The 24,176-nt window shown below is 32.7% G+C and overlaps 2 protein-coding genes across 5 annotated transcripts in view; one reads left to right on the forward strand and one right to left on the reverse strand.

Moving 5' to 3' along the window:
• LOC144844716 (NADH dehydrogenase [ubiquinone] 1 beta subcomplex subunit 7-like) overlaps positions 1–24,176 on the reverse strand; it is a 141,667-nt gene that overhangs the window by 9,672 nt on the left and 107,819 nt on the right. The gene's annotated exons all lie outside the window — the stretch shown is intronic.
• LOC144844714 (zinc-regulated GTPase metalloprotein activator 1-like) overlaps positions 498–24,176 on the forward strand; it is a 71,058-nt gene continuing 47,379 nt past the window's right edge. For 2 of the 4 annotated variants that reach the window (XM_078701745.1, XM_078701742.1), the window contains exons 1-12: positions 508–618; positions 1,804–1,910; positions 2,132–2,218; positions 2,731–2,827; positions 2,983–3,074; positions 3,592–3,651; positions 3,986–4,070; positions 4,585–4,671; positions 5,061–5,105; positions 5,530–5,586; positions 6,765–6,888; positions 12,402–12,467. In XM_078701745.1, coding sequence (XP_078557871.1) covers positions 1,829–1,910; positions 2,132–2,218; positions 2,731–2,827; positions 2,983–3,074; positions 3,592–3,651; positions 3,986–4,070; positions 4,585–4,671; positions 5,061–5,105; positions 5,530–5,586; positions 6,765–6,888; positions 12,402–12,467 — 882 coding nt within the window. In that variant the 5' untranslated portion in view covers positions 508–618; positions 1,804–1,828. Of the gene's footprint in view, positions 619–1,803; positions 1,911–2,131; positions 2,219–2,730; positions 2,828–2,982; positions 3,075–3,591; positions 3,652–3,985; positions 4,071–4,584; positions 4,672–5,060; positions 5,106–5,529; positions 5,587–6,764; positions 6,889–12,401; positions 12,468–24,176 lie in introns of all 4 variants that reach the window. The other 2 variants (XM_078701743.1, XM_078701744.1) reach the window with 2 other exon arrangements.

Genomic DNA, 24,176 nt, shown 5'->3' on the forward strand with positions numbered 1-24,176 from the left:
ACATTCAATTCTTTAAAAGCTGAATTGGATTTTAATTGTTTACATAGTTGTAAGTTCTCTTCCGAACTTTGACCTGTGAAAGAATAAATCTCTGTAATATAATTCTGGGTTCATTTGGTTTTCATTTATAATGAGACAATAATATCAATACATACAATTGATACAAGATATAAAAAAATAAAGATCTGACCAAGGCCAGTGTAATTTGGAAATGAGATGGATTTGAGTCACCGCGCCTACAATAAGTCCTAATAAAAAAAAGTTGCAAGTTGTTCTTTTGGATAAGAATGAGAATTAATAAGGCCAAACCCAAACAAAATTTCACAAAGTATTCTGGCTGACATTCCCTTGGTTTAGTATGAATTATGAAATAAACAAAAAAACCTTGGGGTTTTATTTATAACAATAGGCTACATACCATTGATGGTGTAACGTGTAAATAGGAATCTCACGGAATAGTACCGCGTCCGTGAGAATAGCCTTTTCCCGTCAAGAACACAATGTCAACAAATGCACGTGTGGTGATTGTGTGAGAGAAAGGCAGCTCTTTTTAATTTGACAAGTTTTACACTTTTTATGAATATTTTAAATGTTCTTTCATATTTGTAATATAGTTAAGTATGTGAAGATTACAGTAAAATAATAATGTTATTGAAACTGTAAATGATTCTGGCCTACAATAGCTCGATAGCTAGGCCTTACGAATTAACCTCTGCTGAGCCTGAGTAATTATACGTCTCAGTCGTACTCCCACTGTTAAACCGTCCATAATCTATACACTATTTTCTAAAGGAAGTGATCAGTTTGGCTTTCTTTCTACTAAATAATATAAAAACACATGGTTATATAGATAAATATGATAATTTCATTTACATATCTTTCGCAGCCAAGATCTTTGATACGATAAAGTTAATAATGCTAAAAAGAAATTGAAAATTATGTAGATTTTATTTTTACTGTGTATGGAGAAGCCTGCTTCTAGGCGGTTCAGGGACGATTCGGCCCTGAGACGATTCGGCCCGGGACTATTCGGCCCACTTTTGGTGGGACGATTCGGCCCACTTTTGGGCCGAAACATCCCACTTTGTGGGCCGAAACGTCTCACTTTAGACCAAATTCATATTCATTTTTTTTTTATTTATCAAGTTTTTAAAGGTGTTTAACAATCCGTATTTTATTGATATTGACAAAGTTGATATAATATATATAATAAATTACTAAAAAAACGTAATTTTATATTCAATTTATTACTTCGAAAACCTTGTTTATTTCGTGCATTCGCCAAGCGGCCAACAGAGGGCGTAACTTGTTTACATCGTTCGCGTGACTAAAAAATGATTATTTTCGACAATGTTTTCAAAATGTTTGCTTTATTGCATCTTTATCCTTAGTAGTGCTACCCCATAGTCTCTCTGAAAATAAAGTTTGGGGAAAAAAGCTTATTTTATGCTTATAAATGCTTATCAAAGCCGATAAATGTAAGTGTGCCGAATCGTCTCAGGGCCGAATCGTCCCGGGCCGAATAGTCCCGGGCCGAATCGTCCCAGGGCCGAATCGTCCCGGGCCGAATCGTCTCAGGGCCGAATCGTCCCGTTACCCTTCTGGGCCATGAAAACCGATATGGTAGTGTCTGCATTATAGACCTGATTACTTATCAGAAGTTTTACTCTCTGTTTGCCTGTCATTTTACTCTTGGACTATGGTTTCTCATTATTATAAAAGTAAAACCATTCTGTAATAACTGTATTTTGTATTTTTTTACCATTTATTGATGATAACTGTAACTATTCTCTCTTTTTTTAGGTTATTTATTGTTTGACCAATCAAAATGTCAGACTCTGAGGATGAAATACCTGAATTAGTTGAAGCTGTCAACAAGATACCTGTCTCTATAATTACTGGATATCTTGGTGAGGTTTATTAATTAATATTATATAATATTAATAATATTATGATTGAGAGATTATTTACATCTCATTGCAGTCACCAACCCCATACAATAACAAACAAACTTAAATGTGGAACGGTCCAGCCACACACACCAACTGCCACATACATAGAGAATAACATAACGTATGGCATATGCACAAATTCAGCAAATGTGTTACCTTTCTTATTAATTCTATTACAGGTGCTGGTAAAACAACACTTCTAAATTATATATTGACTGAACAACATAATAAAAAGATAGCAGTTATTCTCAATGAATTTGGAGAGGGTAAGACATTTGTTTGCGCATAGCTATCTGCTGTACATTGTACAGTCAAATCTCCCCGACTCTAAATGCAAAAAATTATTTTAAAAGGTCCTAAATTCTTTCTTACTACTGAACAATGGAACCAATTCATTTTTTATTTTGAGGGTCACTTTCATTAGAAAAAAAATTAATTTAAGTAAAACCTTCAACCTAGTGGGTTCGCAGCTGAAGTGGTTTTTATCATCTCTTTCCCCTGCATAATAATGTAAATGGCACATGTATCCACCAGGATCTGTGTCAGTACTACTGATTACATAATTCTGAAAACCAAACTTTCTAGAAATATACTTTTTTTGCCCAGCTAATGTATAGTGACTATTCCATTCAGCCATAAACAAAAATAACATAGCCGAATGGCTAAAGGGGAATTAAAAGTTGCCGCATCTTGAATGGCGCTAGTATTGGTTGTCCAGTTTAGAAGGAGATAGGGGACAAAGTGCTATTAATAGAATTATTGTTTTCTTGATTCATAGGCAGTGCTGTTGAGAAGTCAATGTCAGTTGGCCAGTCAGGAGAACTCTATGAAGAATGGTTAGAGTTAAGGAATGGGTGTCTTTGCTGCTCTGTCAAGTAAATCTTGCAAATGCATATGATATCTTTGAAGGGAACCATTGAATATCATGTCACATTATGTGAAATCAACTAATCAATTTACAATACAGTACTTATAATTAAATAAATGAATATCTTCATTATTTTACTTTGTATTTTAACACATTTTACAGAGATACTGGCATTAATGCAATAGAAAATCTAATGAAAAAGAAAGGCAAGTTTGACTACGTTCTTTTGGAAACCACAGGTCTTGCTGATCCAGGTAAAAATCAACATATTCTGCCATTTCAATACTCCGTCGCCTGGCCTAACAACATAATTGAATCTACATCAAGAAAAACTCTCTCATTCAAATTAAAAAGGAACTTATTGCTTACGTGCAATCATACCTCCACACATGCTCCAATTATTGCCAAACTATAGAGGGCACTATACCAAATAAAGATGTTGCTATTTAAAACAATCTATATTAAACATCTAGAGTAAACAATTGATATGCCAGGGTGGATATGATTTGCAACAGTGGCAAATGCTGATGTGCATTGTAAAAAAAGTGCTGGCAATATATATTTTCGCCTTTAGTATTCAAAAGGGAACAAGTAGTAGAGCCTTGATGGTAAATTAATGATTGTCAAGAATCGAGAGAAATTGCACTTTTAAACTCTGCTGAATAAGTTTTATTAATAATAGTATTCAAATATATTACAGTATTAATAATAATTAAAAGCAGAATTTGTTTGTGTCAATGAGTCAATATTTATGTTATCCATTTTTGTTAGGGCCCATTGCCTCAATCTTTTGGCTAGATGATGGTCTGGGAAGTGAACTTTATCTTGATGGTAAGTAATTGCTGCATTTATTTCAAATTTATTATTCAAAATATGTAAATATATTATATAATCAATGAAGACTACAGATTAAACTCAATTGAACTGGAGACAGATGAAATCCAAGCACTTCACCATAGTAACCACACTGGGAGATTATCCTGTGATCTTTTAAAATAGTGTACCAAGTTTTTTATTGTGCGTTTTGTGTATATATGTACAGCACAGTATAGTATCCCATATGGACAGGCTAATGTTCCAGTTTAATACTTGGAACATTTCCTCTTCAACCCTGTTTACAATGGCCACAGAGTTAAATGCACATGCTTGTTTTATCTGCCTACAGGTATAATTACAGTTGTAGATGCCAAATATGGCCTGAAGAATCTGAAAGAAGAAAAACAACCTGCTGTAGTCAATGAGGCTATTAGGTAATTTATGATTTAGTGAGCATGTGCACATGGTAGAAGCGATCAAAATAGTCTTCCCTAAACTGATTAATAATATTAAATTGGTTAAAATGAGGACAAAACATAACTGCAGACTATTCAGCCCTAAGCATGACACCGGTATTGTGAGTTTAGTCCTAAAAAACATACAGAGGTCTAAACATGAACAAATATTTTAAAAGTTTGGCCAAATCATAAGGTGCTAATCATTTTCGAAAAATACATCCAAGTATAGTTGGCACTATTTAAAAAACAAATGTCATCATTCCATTCTGTATATTATTTTCCATTATTTATCAACATTCCATGAAACTGAACAAGTGTTAATCTAGCTTATGTGTGAGATGGAAGATAACTCAAAATATGTGTCCAGCTAGGTTTCATATTTTTTACTTATTGTTTTATATCAACATTTATTTCTTACAGTTTTATACCTGAATAAAAATAATGTTATTTTAAAAATCATATTAATCTGAATAACATTTTATATTCCTAGACAAGTGGCAGTGGCTGATCTAATTCTTGTTAATAAGATTGACCTTGCAACTAAAGAAGAAATTGCAAAACTAACATCACATATACGGTAAGAACGGGGACACATTTAGGACGGTGTTCCCCTTGTTCGTTTTACAGGAATAGAGAAATATTTCCAAAAGAGAGTACATGTACTGTCTTAGTTTTAAAACTGTATAATAGATCCTTATAATGTATTTCTGAACAATTATGGTAGCAAAGTAGAGACAGAAGCGGGAACGGTAAACAGCAATTGTAAAACAGAATCAAATGTATAACAGGAATAAAATTCCTTGTGTAGTTTCAGCACAAAGTTTTCATTAGCAAATTATTTTTATGATGACAAGTCAATTCTGTAACTTTGTTCAGTTAAATGTTAATTTAACACGGGTCCTTGTAAAAGCTGGAACTTGTCTTGTACTCCAATGATACATTTCTTTATTTAATTTTCTATTTCAGAACCATTAATTCTTTTGCTGGACTAGTTGAAACACACAAATCAAAGTAAGCTTATAACACATTTATAAGATTATTCAATATGAAAAAACAATAAATTAAAATATAGAATTATACTTATTATTGACCATTCTAACTTCATTGCTTGTGACATATACTGTGATAGTATTAGTATGAGGTTTGCTAATGACAAAAAACTAAATTTGGTAATCGTAAACCTATGACCAATATTTTATTTTTTCTTCTTTGTGTGAATCAGATGTTATTCGCTTCTGAATATTATTTGAATATCTGAATCTATCAGAGTATATAATATGTTGAGTAATGAATTATAGTGGATTATAATCTTTTCTAATCTTTTTTAGAACTTCAAATATTATCATACAATATTTAACATTTTAGAGATTGAAGGATAATAGTACCAAACTGGTATTTTAAAATAGTTTCTGTATTTCTATTTTATTTTATTTAGTGTGGACCTAGATGAAATTCTTGACCTTCATGCTTTTGACACAATGGGTAAGAAAAGGTGAGTACAACATTAATAAAGTATTTTTGAATAACAATTTGTTTGAGCAAATCTGAATTTCAGTTTCCATAATACTGTTTTGCTGGACTGATCTAACCTACTGTAACTACACAGAAAGAGTATGCTGCCCTCTTATAAAGTTTGTAAATTGAAAACAATCAGCTATTATTTCGAAATGATAAAAACAAATCAATGTCTACGATTGTAGACATTAGTGGCTAAAAGTACCCATTTTTAAGACATTACATTTCAGTGTGCATAGTGAACAATCACATGTTGTGATGGTTGACTTTCCTATTCACCCTTTTTTACCATAACAGTTTTATATTGCCTTTAAAAATAACGCTTATTTCTATTAATTATGTATAGCGAAAAGTGACTTCTCTATTTTGTTTAAGTATCATTGATTTAATAATAATAGTTCATTCTTATATAGCGCATACAAGCAAGCTCTCTAAGTGCTGAACATTATTACCCCAGTCATTTTTTGGATCAAACACGTATGGAAACATACTCCCATAATGCAGCTAGTAATCAGCGCAAAGTTGTGTCTTGATCTAACCGGGTACCCATTTATACCCCTGGGTGGAGAGAGGCAAACGTAAGTAAAGTATCTTGCCTAAGGATATTTTATGGAATACTTCAGAATTCAGAGTTCTTGTAAACTTTAAAGTTGGGCCAATAATAAATCAATTCATCAAATCATTTAGATAATTGAATCTGAAAGGTTTTAGGCCACTTAAACAACCAAGAATTATAGTAAGATGTAAATTGTACTCCGTAAATTGTATGATGTGCTTATATAATAAGTATTAGTAATAAGTGTTTTCGCAGCGAAAACAAAATTATCTGTTAATTTTGTAACCAATAAAGTGCACATGATCAGTCATTACCAAACAACCAGAGAACCAATCACATCGCAACAATTTTTTCCTTCAGGTCAAAGGTTAAAAATTATCACAATTATCCGATAATTATCTAATTTGAATGAGATAATTATCGGTTAATTTTTCTCGAGTGGAATCGGGTAAACCCCGTTTCCACAGGCAGTTTATCGGTTAATTATCTATTAATTTTTGGCCATAGATATATAATAATTGTGCACATATTTTTAACTATTTAATATAGAAAGTTTCAATTGATTTAATGCATACTTTTATTCCTGATTTTTTTAAAAGTGATTGGACAGCACTGGAGAAGAGAGGAATTTCTGACCATCATTATGTAGATCAGTCTGTTACCACGGTAACATTCACTGTACAAGGCTCTATTAATTCAGAAGACCTAGATAACTTTATACAGGTAAGGTGAACATACTTTAATTAACTTTAATGTTGGATAGCCCTTCCAGTTCAGTCATTTTCTAATCCATGTTTGATTGATTGAAATATATATTTATACTGGGTAACCTCTTCAGTCAAAGACTAGTCTCCCAGAGGGCCCAGTTGGTGATCAGTGGCTGTGATGTACTAATACACCGGGGTAACCCCCTACTCGTCTCGAAAGATGTACTAGGTTCTTTAAAGTGCACACAAGCTAGATGTGTACACTGGACCTACGGTTTATAGTCCTTATCCGAGAAGACTCGTTCTACCACCAGAACCATGGAGTGAGTGAGCCTCGAACCCATGCCGATGTTATGGCTACGTAATTACGGTTCCACTGTCTTAACCGCTCGGCCACTCACTCACTCACTCATGTTGCACCATTCTGTGCATTTGTAATAACATGTCTTAGTAGATTCTCGTCATTTGATTGGAGGATTGTGGGTCACATGGTATTCAATAACTACAACAGGCTTAATCTTTCATTAAAAGGAGGTGTGTTATAAAACAAATAATGAATGTTATATATCTGTGCAAGGGAACAAATAATTTTCATTCGGTGAAGAGATGAAATGTTTACTTTCACCTCGAAACGTTGAATCATAACTTCACTCTCATTATTTGGAGTACATTTTATACTATTAAGCATAATCAATACCTCTATTGGTTTTCAGAATATAATATTTTGATTAAAAAAAACACCATTCATTAGCACGTTGGCAGTGTAAGTTGGATTGACACAAAACATATCACTTCCCATAAATTTTATAAATTAGAGAGATGACTCCTTATGTTAACGAATATAAATTTATATGTTATTATATTTGTTTATTAGTTGTTTTCGTTGAAGTGCGGTATGGTTGGTAAGCAAGCCTGCCTTCTATAAATCCACCATTTTTTTTTTGATATGTTAATTTTTGAATGCGCACAAAAATATCCTTAATGAAGAAAAGCAGTGGTTTGATATGTCTGAAACATTTTGTTTATCTATGCAATTGAGAAGATGATAATAGGAAGACATGCTGAAAATTAATCCAGCCTAAGCCTGATGTAATGTAATATTAGATAAACAATCTACATATTTATTTATTAAAGTGTAGATTGTTCTTGTCTTATTTATAAGCCATCGACCAGACAGTTTATTTCAATTTGATGTGTCGCTTTTTCTTGGTAGGCCTACTTGAGGGGCTTTTCTTGTTGGCTTTTAGGGTTAATCCAAAGGTATTATTGCAATACAACTTAATGACCGTAGAGGCACGTAAAGGCCTACCACACCTTACATGAGATTTCTTTGTCATTATATTCTAAATGAGGTGTAAGGTAGCGATTAGTTTAGTAGTCATCCTGCATACATTATAGGTCAGGAAGGTCACTTACACCTGAGCAATGCGCTATGTAAACTGCTGTCCAGTGTCCTGGATAACTTGATGAATTTTGAGCTACAGTTTCCAGGCTAACCAGCTAGATGGGGTTCATGCTTGCCAGCAGCTGGTAGGGGCTAGGCTCAATAGCCACTTGGGGTTCAGGCTCACCAGCTAGATATGGTTCATGCTCACCAGTAGCTGGTAAGGGTTAGGCTCAGTAGCCACCTGAGGTTCAGGGAACCTTTGTCAGAGAAGCTTCAACTCTTGTGTCACTATTTTTTAAAAATCAATTATACATTAATGCAACTTGCAACTTGATTGTTTTTCCAATTCACTAAATTTATGGTGTAACCTTTACCATATTGTTTATCATTGCAATAAAAGTGGGTTTCCCCCACAAAAGAGAGAAAAAATTTATAGTGTATTATATGGTCCTTTTTATGTATATGAGTACCATTTGAGGAGAGGCCTGTTGATACAATGTATAGCCCGAGTGCTCACCTCTACTTTTTGTTCTGATTGTAGTGTTCCAAAATTCTGTTTTATCATTTTTAACTAGCCCAAGTAATGAATCATAGAAAGCAGTTTAATTTAATACATACTTTCTATTTACTCCAGTGTGCATCTTTTTATTTTACCATCTGTCTGGTATATTTGTACTTTGCTAGCAGCACAAATATTGTAATAGTTTTCATTTACATTTATTCCACCCTTTAGCATTTCCTTTGATGTATACATACATTCCTATTTGAATTAATGGTATCATTCACAACTTTTGTTTTAAAAATGTTCTCTACATCAATAAAATTCCTTGGTGTACTCATGTTTCTTATTCTTTTCAATTACTCTGATCTGTCAACAAACCTTACTTTGGTGGCAGGTAGAGTTTGTTCTCAAAACACATGCCACTGTAAACTATATCAACAGTAACCACCGCTAAATGAACAAACCATGTTCTGTACAGGAGTCTTTAGTGAGCCGGATTGGTTGATGCTCAAATAAGGAAGCAGTGTGTTGTCTGTTGACAGGAGGCTTTGATGGGCACCTGTCAGTCATTTTCATATTGTTTGGTTCATGAATGTATTTATTAGACCTCAAGAGATTGCCGCAGACCCACTCACAGATTTTAGGTTTCAGATGCGCTTGAACAGGTGAGAAGAGATTTACGAAACAGTATCAAAAGTTAATGATGTGCTGAAAATGTTGATTCGCTTTAATCCTCTCAATCTGGAAACAAAATAATTACATTTAATAAATGTTATAATTCTGAACAACTCTAAATAGTGCAATATTCATATTAAGAAAAAAGAAGACTAATTATTATAGATAATTGTCCACTTCCTTAGGCCTGGTTGTTCTGAATAACTCCAAATAACCAGTTTTATTTTAAATTTGATTTATATATTTATAACAACAAACTACAGGGTTATTCAAACAAACATTTTGTTTTCATGTATAGATTTTACTTTATAAACATAATTTTACAATGAATTTATAATGTATTTAATTGGTGTACAACGTAACAACAACCCAGCGTACAATGACTTATGTTGTTCATTTGCTTAGTTAACATTTTTCCGCAGTAGAAATATATATACATAAACATCGCAGCCTGGCACAGAATAAATTCTAAATCGCCCGGTGATATACTGAAATTTAATTAATTAATTTAAAACGATAAAGATGAGAAAATCGGTGAGAATGAGAAAAAGTTGCCCAATCGAGGTTCGAACCCGGACCTTCTGATTGATATGCAGATGTCCTAACCATTAGACCACTGGGGCTTTCATTGTATTGTTCAAACTCGATTGGATAGTGTGAAGAATAGGAAGATAGTTGCATTAATAAAATTAAGTTGGTTAATCTTAACTAATCTTAATTGTGTACATGGGAGAGTGGTACATGGTCAGTCAAAAATTTTGGCAGCGTTCATTTCCCACCTGCCTTAAAAAAAAGAAGACAAAAACCCTCCCTAGATATTTCTTTGAATGTTGATGTTTTAATATCGTTTTTCATTTAAAACAAATTTAGAAATAAACAGACTTGGTAAGACAAATGACATTTAAATAATTTGATAAATGAGCAGCTTTAAGTTTTCATAGAATGTTTTTTTATTGATCGCAGAGATAGGCTCTCAGGGAGTGGTGATGTTGTCGATTGCCATATGTAAGTCAAAGGTCAGATCTCAAAGACAAGCCATTCTCATTTAGCAGTATATATCTCTTTGAAGTCTTTGGAATGTTACTATGAGTCAGATCTCACCTGTATGGTGCTTTTTTTTTAAAGAAAGGTGATTATAGTAGAATAAAGTTAGATTAATTGCTTATTTATTGTCATCAGTTAAATGGGAAGGTTTTTAGGTTCATCTGTTAATACTTACCAAGCCAATCAAATTATTTGACCTCAAAGACCTCATCAAAATAAATTATTTTTCTTATGAATTGTGTTCTAACATTTAAGATTTATTATTTTAACACTTAATTCTTCTTTTAACTTGCAAGATGATTTATGGGATTATCAACCCTTGATTTTATTGTTTCCCAAATTCAAAATTAGTTTTTGATATTAAAAAATCTAATAGTTGACACCTTGGTGTGACCGTTACTGACAACTAAATGATTTATCTCACAAACATGAAAAAACTTTATTGCGGTGGTTACAGAAGGTAAATGATTTACGCAAACAAAAATTAAAAAAACATTCTAACATTAAAAATGTAGTATTTCTCAGCTAAGTATTTTATTTTATAGTCTCATAAAAAAACTTTATTGAGGTATTTACAATGGTAAATGATTTATATAAAAATGATTGAATGCCAAACTGATGATGTCAATGTTTTATGTACCATATTATGTGAAGTAAATTGTGATTAATCTATTTTGTAGGGCTAATCTGGAATGATTTGATTTGAATTTTTTAGGAAAATCATCATAAAAAATGCATACAAAGTGATAACATAAATTACTGACATTACAAATAAATACATTTATAAAAGATTTTCCAGGATAGCCCAAAAAAAGCTTATTAGCATATTTCCATTGGGATCCTTTTGATCGACATTATAACCTAAACTCAGTGAGGTAATAGGATGATCCCATCTTATCATAGTTGCTTTTTACTTTAGTGAGATGCCCCTCTCCTCCAGACCTCTCCTTCCCCCACTCACCCAATATATCCCATGTGCAGATTATAAACATTGTAATGAGCTTGTTCTTTCTGACCTAAGTGTGGTCTTAATATCCAGGGACTGATCCAGGGACTAGGCTAGCTAATAAGTACATTTTGATCTCTTGATAATCTTGAGTGATCAAACCCTATCATCCACTCAACATCAGGCATCTTTACATGCCTCAAGCAGCAACCAAGTCATGAACGCAGATTCTAGTAGTAGGTTTGCACACATGATTCAAATGGAGAATGGTGGAGAGAAATTGTGATATTCCAAATGTCAACTGTTTTTGTTTTCCTAGAAAATTATTATCTATACACATGCATTCTCAATACAATATTTTCAGGCACTTATTGACTCTGAGGTAGTTTGTGAAACCCATGTCTGGAGAAATCTGGTGGGCCTTAAAATTTGTGAGGTGCACCAAATTGAACATTTTGCACTCATAAAATAATATTGAGTGTGTACTTTTAGCCCCAAGTCACGTGGTATGCTTTCTTTCAAATGGCAGCAATTATGTCACATTTAAATGAAATGTACGTTTTATGTTTTTCTTTTCAATTCCACCTGTATTTTTTGTAATTTATATTTGTAAAGGGGGTTAAACTCGATTAGAGAAATCTATTTTTTTAACCTCCTATTGCCATGCTGTAATTTCTTATATTTTTTTGGCAATAAAAGTTGAATATATGTTTTAGTCTTAAAACAAACACCTGTTTTGTAGATGGTTTAAGATTTTTAAAAAAAGATAGTCTGTGTGCCTAAAGAACAAGTAATTCATGAATAGATACAATTCATGCTCTTGACAGAAAAACATAATATAGTCTGTGTAAATTCGATATTTTGTATAGTAATGCATACTAGTCTAGTCTCCTGGGATTTTTTGGTCCATCCATACTATTGAGCCTACTTTAGGCCTATAATAAGAATATTATATTGGTGTTTTTCTTTTTGTAGAATCTTATTTGGGAAAAAAATGTGAAAAATGCCACGGGTGATGTAATGCAAATCTTAAGGCTAAAGGTAGGTAACATTATTCATTTTCACAAGTGCAGCCCCCTCTATTTCACCTATCATGTTGAAGTTTATTATTATGTAAATGAGAATAGTCGAATGGGTTTCATTTAAGATACAAAATTCTAATCAATATAGACAATTTCTGTACTATATATATTTTCTGCATTAAATTATGTAATTCAGTGTCACATATGTGTCACATTTGTATCTTGTATCTATTCTAACATTAACCTTGGAATACAGTAGATATATTACACTGTATTACACAATTTGCCTTACAATTCTGGAAATATATTACAATATTTGGTGTACTGAGGGTGATCAATTTTATTTTTATTATTTATTGAACCATGTTTCATGAGGGTAACCCATCCAGCAAAGCTGATCATTGGGGCCCTCGACAATACAATACAATATAAACAGTACAAAAATACATTATCATAAAAACTAATATAAATATAAACATTTTTATAAAATTTCCAGATTTCATAAAATTCAAAACTCAAATATTAAAATATAATACAATCAAGAACTTTAGAAACACATTTTATTTGTGCCATCAGGGTTAAATAGAGTACTCGGAAAAGAGAGTAGAGAGAATATTATATAATTTGTTCTTGTTTCTCATATTGTACAATGTTTGGTTGTGGTGGTTTGTTTGGTTCCGTTTATTTAACAATCTTCTCAAGCGTGGCATGCAGTTTAAATGGTTCAAATAATTCAGTACAACAAGAGGTGGTTTGTGTTACTACTAGGTTCAGTCAATCATGTGCCTACGCAACAAGAAAAAATTATAACTAGCTTCATATAATAAATCCAAAGGCAAAATACTTAAAAAATGACATATAATAATATACAAATAATGAATAATAATAGTGCGTACTATTGCACGCCATGTGACACATAATCGTCCAATCAAATGACAGGAATATATTTAGGTGTTATATAATAATAAATATGAAATATTATATGTTTTTTATGTTAAAAATTACATTTTTTAAATTGTTTATTTGATGAGATCTGTAAAGTCCAGGTAAGTTTATGTTTTTGTTCTCAAATTGACATAATTTATCACAATAAAACAGGAATATTTTATTTCATACATTTATTTTGGGTTTGTTACATTAGTAGGCCTATCTTGTTTCGTATAATTATATTAAAAGTATCATAAATATAATTATAAAAACAGTTTTCTATTTGAAAATGACGTCATATTCAAATCGAACTCATTAATAAAAATACAGTAGAAATTCTCATTTTGGGACATCGCTATTTTCCCGGGAAACGAGCGAGGACCATATTAATATCTTGTAAACCTATGACCTGTGGGGATGCGAAATTGATTGAAGAGCACTTTTCGTTGCGTTGTTGCTTCTGTACAGTTTACAAGGAAGGCACCATAACATTGTACTCGATTTACGAAACAGTGATGAGCGTATGTGTGGTATTTGAATTTCAACTGCTCGTATAGTTACAACTACTTTAAGGTCAAGTTTACAATTAAAACAAGTATTGAATTCACAAATCAATTAGATGAATAAAGCTCCAATTATGAAGGGTAGTTCGCGTACTTTTGCTCAATCAACAACTACTGAGTGATGTCATAAAGTGAAGTACAATTTAACATGTCGTATTACTGGTGTATGGATGTTTCGCGGTTTACCGAACTTTTCAGCGATGGACTGATTTCCGAAAGTATTTTTTCCGACTGTTAATGTTGACGACAGGTCCATTTAGCCGAACAAAGCAGTACATTTTGCCGACACGATTCGCGTTTCACCGACAACCAATTCGCCGAGAGTATGTTTCGCCCCACGAGCATCGCCTATTCACGCCGACAACCAATTTGCCAATTTCCACCGATAACATTAACAAGAGCTGTTCAATCGCAAATTCAATATATTGATATACAACTATTGAGTAACTTTTGACCAATCATAGACTACTACTACTAATTGTTTTACTTTTGTAAACGGTGATTTATGAGAGGACAGGCAAGATAAGAGAAAAGAAATTAGATATCCAAATGTATTTATTATTTGATCTTAAGCTCTTTCTACACTATCAAACTTTCTGTGACAAAAAAATGTGATGTGCCCATATATGGACATGATGACATGATGGGCAAATCACTATCATATTTGATCACATCACATTTTTTTGTCAAACTAGTTTGATAGTGTAGACAGAGCTTTATACTCAAGGTCTGTGTAGTAAATTGATTATAGATATTAGATAAATAGGCAATGTTACGTAGGCAAATAGACTTAAACAATATTGAGGTATATGATTTTATACGAATTTCTTGATTTGATACGAATTTCTCCGATAAGGAAGTCAGGTTCTGTGTTAATATTTAAAGTTCCAATTATGTGTGAACTAATCTAATTAAAATTACTTTTATTCCAATTAAAAAGAACATAATTACACCTTAAACATTTGTCCGTACTATATAGTTTATTAATATAACACCTGTCAAAGCCGTTTCATGTGGTCTTAAAATGTTCTACGAAAACGAATAATTTCCTACAACGTTAATTTTAAATTCGTTAGGGAACATCATCTGACCACACACGCCCAAAGATTTGAAGTAATTGAGGGAACTACCGGAATGATCCCCTAGCGATCTCGTTTTGATCAATCCATTTAAAACATACCCTAAGGAGGCTACGTTTCTGGGACTGAAAGTGCTATGGGTGTTAGGACTATTAGTGAATCATATTGTTGAAATATACACAATAGTTGAACCACAAACATTGAAAAGTACATCGACTTATTCCAGATATATGTGCTTTACTTTACGAATTCTTTTTTAGCAAACCGCTTGTTCACCTTCTGTCAATTTAAACATCTGTTAGCCTAGATTGTACTTTATCTACATTTGATTTTAGATCACACAGACTACATGCTATTTTACCTGTAGACTCTACGATCCCGTTTAGGATCTGTCCAAACTAACACTTATAGGCCTAACGGAGAGTGTGAACTCTGTACACCCGCAACTTTTTAAATCGTATACGTACGAATAATATTATACCTTTTGGATCCTTTAAATTAGTTTTTGATGATTTGATTTGCCAAATTTGCTTATTAATATTGATTATGAAATTAAGTGTTTCGGCGTTTATAAACCTGTTGCTTAAAATCAGTACCGTGGTTAGCCTAGGGTCTATAATAATATAGACCAAATAAAAAGAAAATCTCCCGGCTGTTTAAAAAACCAGTCGCTTAAAATCAGTTAATAGTAATACGGTTCGTCAATAATAAAAAAAATCGAGCTGGACCTGTACCCTCTTTTTTTTAATGAGGGCTTCCCTATATTTGCTATTTTTTTGACAATTGATGTTTCAACATAAGAATGATAATAACAGTCCAGTCACTCGGCCGTGGTCATGCAATTTCGATGGAAAATTGAATGATTAATTTTTTTGCTGAATATGACCAATTTTAAACTCATTCTCGCAATTCACTAAACGTAAACTTTTCTTTACTTTTAAAAACTAGATTATTAGTTATTTTTATATTTCAATACATAATACCATCCAATAATAAAACTTAACCTTTATCAGCAATGGGCCGATTTATTTTCTAGGTAAATTAATTGTTCTCTAATCGTCATTACTATACAAAGTGACCCACCATTTGATCTGACATTGTTGATGATGTCACTCTGACGAAATGTTAACGCGGTATTTCTGAGTAATGTTTTGTTAAAGTAAACAACACAGCGCCCTCTCAAAATATTTTCTTTTTTATTACAACTAACAAATATTTTTGCAAGCGTTATGACCCACGGGCTACGCCCCTTGTGTAAATCCACTTCATAAATTCTTTATTCAACATACACGATGTATATTTCACCTGTTCTACCGACGAAATATGTTCCAGACCTCACAAGGAGATGATTTTTTTTTCTCGTAATCTCTGCAAAGTGATAGTCAAAAGTCACATGGGAGGTTGGCCAAACAACAATTTTTGAACATGTTAAAATTACTTGAAATAATGATCCATCATTCAATAACTATACAAATTGTGGCCTTCAAATATCCCTGATTTATTAGTTTGTTCTCAGCACCATCTCACCTGAAATTTACTAAAAACACCTTGATTAGATATTTAGTTGGCAGTAGGAACGCTAGTGATTGATGTGTGTAGTGATGCAAGCATTGGCACCACTATGTCGGTTTACCTGTAAACGTGTGAAAACAAGGTCGTCTTTAGTTCTTATGGAATTCGCCACTAAGCTCCTCAAGTACACATTTAACATATATTTATTTTGTTGATTGATTCTTAATATTTTTACCACTCCATATTATATGTCCAACTGTAGGCCTACATTCTATGTTAATCCATTTTACCTACAGACTAATTAATAATGGATGCCAAATGTTTTAGCAATAGGCCTTATAGACAATTCTTTTGATATTCCAAGTGGCATAGTTATGCTATGTTTAGTTTTATCCCGAGGCGTACTGTTTGGAAACTTCGTTTTACTAAGTAACTATTTATAAGTATTACTATACTTATAAATCTTATAATTAATTATGACTGGCACACACTAGTATAGCATTGGTCATGAGTTTTTATCTAGCGTCTGCACCTCTTGAAGTTTTTTCTTCAAAGTTCAACTAATTTCTACGTTTGTCCAATGGAAATTGTCCTTTCATTTCGACTCTCTCCTGTCAATCATTTCGATTTAGGACCTTTTTGAGGTTTTGTTTTGGGAAAAGGTTTCACCTTGTTTTGACTTTGATTACTCTATTGGTCGATTTATTACACATCTTCACGCCTTTTGAAGGCTAATTAATTACAAAGGTATCATGAAATTTGTCAGAGGAAATACGCAATTTGCACCAATTGCAGATGGTGTGAAACTTGCTAGATTAATAGGCCTATTGATTCGTCAAAAAAAACCCTTACAAATTTGACAAATTCTTTGACATTCCCTTAGGGATGTACCTATTCGATTCGTTGATCCCCGCTATTTAAGATTTAAGTATGTTTTCTTCTTATAATTTGAAGGTTTACTGAACAATATCTGGATCTGTTTTAAACAAGCTCGTAAATTGTGCACTTGTCAAAGTTTATGCTTATTGATAGTTTTAGCAGACTGAGGAACAAATCTGTTGGTTAAGCCCTGAAAAAATATCTGTTAAAGGAGACAATTATTACAGATTGTATTAAGATATTTCATGGTTAGTAATTAAATAACAAAGATATAAATGGCTGTTTTAGATAGAATTAAAATGAAATCATGGGTTCGCAGCGGTAGTCAACCTCAAAGAAGAACTTCAAGTTCTGTTTTAAATTGATTTACTGCATCTGGTACCTTGGACCAATGCATTAACCTCAAATATATATTCAAAGACAATAAATCATATATTTGTCATATTTAACACTGTGGGTGTATTTATATTATTATTGAATTTTGAGTTCATAAACTTTAACAACAAATAAAATAGTGAAATAATATATAACAAGACATGCACCGAATACTTTGTTTATAATAGAACTGTAAACAAAACAAACAAGAACGAACTTAAATTAATGAGAGACTGGATTATTCATCATTGGCAATTACATTTTCTATAGTAAGTTGATCCTTTACAACAAAAACACTACGAAAGATAGAATAGAATAAAGATGCACCAACATGAAGGAAAATCCAGATAAGTCTACTGTAATTTTTATTCTCTATAGTTCACTATGTCGGCCTGTCTGTCGGTCCGGTATCACTATGCGTTTTAGCACGCGACTTATGGCTGTTGGCCTTGTCATGAATGTAGTCTGAGCAGTGTTTCATTGTTACAAACTAATTTCATGTTTGGTCCGACGAAATATTGAGTGCAAGTTTATAGAATATGTTTTGTTTTAGGCAATTCTTATACATTTCAAAATATGAATTTAGACAAGTCTATATTAAATAGGGCCTAAAGCACAATTTTCAAATAAAATCCTCCTAATTAATTATCTTCAGATCAGTCTGAATTGTTATATTATTTTTCAAACATTATTATGAATTATATTATTAGTTTTGTAAATCAATACCTAATCCAATGTAATCGCATTACTTCAAAATTAGATTAAGAATCGGTTTTCTTTAGGCATTTTGTTTACGGATGTGCAGGTAATTCGGCCAGCCTGTAGGCCTACTATTCTAGAAAATGAATGCATTTATGATATTCTTACCAAATTATTACGTTGTTGTGACCTTTGACATGAACGTCAAATGTACTTATATTTAGCATATAGCCGTAGACAGGTACCGCAAAGTTTTTATACACCCTTTTCTACTTTATTCGTTATGGTACTATGTAAAATGATTTTAGTACCGATTTGAGATTGAGTTAACAGGTAGTGACATATTAAACGCTAGGCTATATGTATAATTATTAAACGTTTAATATAACAATAACATAAATGTCGAGCATTATGTTAATTCTTCAACTTCAGAAAAGTTAAGAAAACAACATGAGACTGGATTGAGTAAGTTTTGGTAAAACATTATCAAATCAAATATTAGAGCAATGGACGTTTGGTTAGATTAATTGAAATGTGGTAGCTAATCAAAACATGGAGTAATACTCCATGGTCAGACTGATAACGGTCATCATACGCACTTTCACTGACCATACGCACTTTTACTGGTCAGTACTACTTTCACTGGTCAGTGTCCAGTTTTCGTATATTGCTAGAGGCGTATAGGGACACATTAACGTAAAAGTTTAAAGTTTGTGTTTCTTCGCTTTAGTATTTTTGATATTTGTTCAGGTAGTCCTTTGGTCGTCTTAAAGCAATACTAACATTTTCACACCTCGGGCGTTGAACTTAAATGTGTTAGTTCACGATACGGTCATTGTTGACAGACCAAAGGGTCACCAGGTTCAATGAAATAAAACTTTGAGAATTAAATAAAATCTTTTTAAAATGGTGATGATTTGTTCGAATGCCGTCTGCTTATATATTATTGCACCGCTGCGGTTTTAAACTTTTATTAGCTGATGATTAGAAGGTAAAAGGCATACGTAAGCTTTTATAGGTAGTCGTCGGTTGGTGATAATAGACACTAAGTTTGCCTTGAAATTATACCATCTATGAAATAGCGTTAATACCCGCTACAAATTTGGATATACGAATGTACAGCCAGATTGGTTTATCCCTTCTCGTATACAGACGACGTACATACAGTTGTACAGAACACAAAGCGCTTCAAAATAATGTTTACTATACGCTTTTCAAACGAGTACATAAAGTTCAAAACTTCAGAAGTTTTGATTTTGTTATACAGTTTCTCATGTAGGCCTACGTTGAAGATACCAGTATTATAATGCCTATATACGGCGGCGTGAAGAATACGTACTATATTAGTCGTCCCTGCCAACCCTGCTTATCAACAACCACAAACCTCCTTTTTGGACGCATCACAACAAAATTGTGTCAAAAACAAACAGAATGATTAAGGATGATTGATGTATTTGGCAAGCATCACACTGACTTCTACAGCTTCTACAGTGTTTACTCTTGTACACACAAATTACATCACCAGCCTAATCATTTGTTTTTCACTCATGCCTAAGATCTTTCCTTTGAGGGTCTCGACAAACCTGTCTAAAATAATTGAGCTGAATAGTTGTTGAGCGCGCTAACGATCGGGTAATGGGACCGAAAGGAGGAAGCGAGGATTTTACCTGAACACATTAGATCTTTCTATAGTAGATGCTTTCATAAAGAAATTATTTCAACAATAAGACAAGAACTTGTATTTTATTCTGTTACGTGAGATTAAGCTTAATCTTATCTTTTTCCGCCGATAAAATAACCGAATGGTACTGCGCGTTTATTGATATTAACGCTAATCACGCGCATTTACGTGAGGCCTGTCGTGTTATGGATTCGTAATGATTATAGTTATTAGGCGGGAATGCGAACTATCACTCTTGTCTGCGAGTATTTTACTTGCTGCTGAAATTGTTTCTTTGCGTCAGAGAAAATTAATTCTTATTTGTGCGAATGAACTCGTTTGGAAAAAATATAACCTGAGTGTAACACGACAGTTTGTAAAAATATATCCTGGACATAGACAGGTCATTGCCGTAGTGTCCAGAGCATACATCGTTTTAGACCGATTTAATCATATTTTTGATTACAAAATCTGATTTGGTTTTTATAACCTTTAAAAAAGACTTTTATTCTTCTGTTTGTTGTTCAATGTTTCCGTCAAGCACCGCGTCAAAAAAAGATACCAAGCCAATAATTCCAGATTAATTAAAATCTCTCTCGAACTAGCTGCAAACATTTCTTATGATTTGGTTTTTAACCTGTTCTTAATTTTTAAAAAACAAGAAGAAACTAATTCTCTCTTCTTCGCAATTCTTTACCGATTTATTTAACAAGTCATACTTTAAAGCAAAAGATAGTCAAATTATTTGTCAAGTTGAATGTTTCCTTTTATAAGTGAAATCAATATTTGTTTTTTTTCTACAGAAGTTAACTTTATTTAAACTGCAAATTCAAAGACTGATTTCTTAATTTGTCATTGCTCGTACAATAATAATAATACAATTGTAGGGCTAGTTTGTTTTGTACATATGATACATAGGACTATTTTATAACTTTCGGAAATTGAATTGGATAACCACCGCAGCATACTATAAGGTGTATTCATTTAATACTATTTTATATATATTATAATATTTATAACTTATTGTTTTACCTGTAATGTTTTATGATTTGTAAATTAAATGAAAACTGATTTATCGTAATCTGAATAATATGATTATTGTTTGTTGATATGCCCATACAAGAGTGCAAACTGTCACGGTATGAAATAGGAACAGATTATATACTGTAATCCCTTGTGATCGCATTCTAATCCTAAATAATCACAATCGAGATCAGTTTCCATCGCCTATATGGACGCAAATAACAGATTTGTGTACTTAAAATAGTTATCAAATTATTGTCGGATTAAGACACTATCATGAATCGTTGAAACATTATTATTGTAAGCTTTCTAATTCGTTGTAAAGGGACTGTCTTTAATTATGAGGTGTTTGGAACTTGATAGGATGTAATCCAAATTCAAACATCGTTTTAATGAATGTTCTGTAACTAGTCGTGTTGTAGTGGTCCCTGGGGCTGACGTGCTTTGCTAGTGGCCATTATGTATTTATCTGTAATCAGAAACATTAAATGTAAAGAAGATTTTCCACCTGAAGCTGTCCCACGCCATCGCCTATTGTCGTCTGAAACGTCTGAATTTAATATATAATTATTGAAACTAAACTTGTTTTTACATCGAGTGGTAAATAATCGGTGCGTTCTTACAGGTAACAGGGCAATATCATGCTTAAACATGACCAGTCCCTATCCAGTGGACACCCTATTAAGAAGTCACGTTGTCGGGCCACGAAGGTGTCCCCTTAATAGGGGTTGTTGTACTGTATATTTATATATAACGCGTTACTCTACTTTCTTATGTGTATGTATGTGTTACTATATCAGCATGTTTGCATTTCGATATGGCGCCACCATTTACAACAAATCATGAATCTAATTTAAACTTTCATTGCGAACGGTTTTATTTAAAGAAACTTATTATTGTATTGGTTACGATCAAAATGTCATTAGAAAGAATATTATAGTATATGTGACTTGCAGATATTTGTATTGGCCTATATCGTAATTTAGTTATGATTGTAACACACAACTGATTTTTCACGAAACAAAAGAATTTGAGAAATCAGAGGATTGATTTTCCGTCTCTGTCACTCCATCTGAAAGTTATTAGGTTCAATTTTGGAAGATTATGCACATTATACAACTTGTTTCATTTTTGACAAATACACTAATTTATGGCTGTGTGTGTGTTACTTTAGGCATATATGCTTGTCCAACCTAATAGCTTGTATTTCTTCGTCGCGTTGTTACCGTACTTCATTTCTTGCCAAGAGTACCGCTCTTATAAAAGCCAAAAGCTGTTTCCGATGATTTCATGAAATTAAATTTAAACATTGCAAATTAAAACATCGTTGAAGAGAAACTATCTTTGCTTCTTTCGTCGATTCAATTTGCATTATGCTCGTTTTTAATTAATATAGATTTTATTTTATAAAACAGTAGTGTTTTATGGTACAGTTTGCAAGTGGTCAGTAGATAACCGGACCTGTGCTGATACGTTCTACTGTATGCAGTACGGTAATAGGCTAATTTGATATGCCCAATAGGATATCCATTGACACTATTCAGGATGACAATTCACTATCTATAAGACATTCAATCGAATTTCGTTTTGTCTAATATTAGTTGTCACTTTGACATTTCGCATTACTATTTCGTACACAAAATATATATTTTTAAAGCACCAATTTATTCAACTACAATTCCTATTTTATTAATATTGTCTACACCAATTTAAAAGGTTTTATTTCATTCCGCCGAGAAATAAATTAATATAATAAATAGTTATAAAGGAAAGGACATCCATATTCATGACACACCCATCACAGAACGAGCGAAAATATGTTTTAACACTCTGGTCAAACCCATTCATGAGAACACTTTTCTTGGAAACAAACTAGGAAAATATGTGTTTTAACACTATACCTAAAACCCGTATTCGAGGACCCTTTGTAGGCTCCTGGAGGACCCTTTGTAGGCTCCTGGAGGACCCTTTGTAGGCTCCTGGAGGACCCTTTGTAGGCTCCTGGAGGACCCTTTGTAGGCTCCTGGAGGACCCTTTGTAGGCTCCTGTAGGTGTCCCCTTAATAATAATTCTACTGTACTGTCTTTTTAAATAGATGAATCATAGGCCTAATATGCGTATCGTCAAAGTGTAATACTAACAACATAATACACCAGAGTATGACAACACAGGTGAATAATGTAATAACATTATGCAGTTTAGACATTGCAGTAACTATGTTTCTTTTTTATTTAATACTAAATAGTAGGAACGTACACGTGAATTTGAAACTGTTCATGGAGAGCATTTGAAGTCCCTGCGATGTCTCATCCTTCGTCTTATGGCATTTCCTATACTGTCTGATTGTTTTTCTTTCTGGGCAATACTTGTATTTATAAGTCGTACAAATTATTAACGACTAATTCTGTTTGTACTAGATTGAGACATTCAGGTTGTGACAAATAGACACATCGTCTAAAACGCAAACATTTTTAGTAAATGCTAAATTGTAAGTTTAGGGACGATATGTAGTCAGTCAGTTCTTGATCCTCAATTAAAAGATATTCGTCATGAAAAAATTTTTGTGTAGGCCTACTAGTATTCCCGGTTTTTAAAAAGGTTATACACATTGAATATAATCTCTATTTATTAGTAAAAAATAATTCCCGTACAACATGACGTCCTTGATGATGTGCTGATTACATTTACAATTCTAAATAATTATTTATGATGAAACTTAAATGTACAGATCCAATATTGTTGCTAGCCTGCTAAGGTACATTTTTGCATTTTCATTGCATCCCATAAGGTAGGCATATGTAGATGGAAGTTTTACAAACAAATCGTGTAAAAAAGTATTCCTATGTTGTTGGCAACTTCTCGCCCCTATAATTTAATAGCAAATGATGCATTTCAGCAAGGCGTATTTGATTAAATTTTGCTACCGAATCTATCAATGATTTAATAAAAGGACCAACTTATAAATTGTCTAATTTTGTTTGGTCAATTTACATCCCCTTTATTCTGCTTTG

This window comes from Antedon bifida, chromosome 6 (genome assembly GCF_963402885.1).
Source record: "Antedon bifida chromosome 6, ecAntBifi1.1, whole genome shotgun sequence".
In the NCBI taxonomy this organism is placed as follows: domain Eukaryota; kingdom Metazoa; phylum Echinodermata; class Crinoidea; order Comatulida; family Antedonidae; genus Antedon; species Antedon bifida.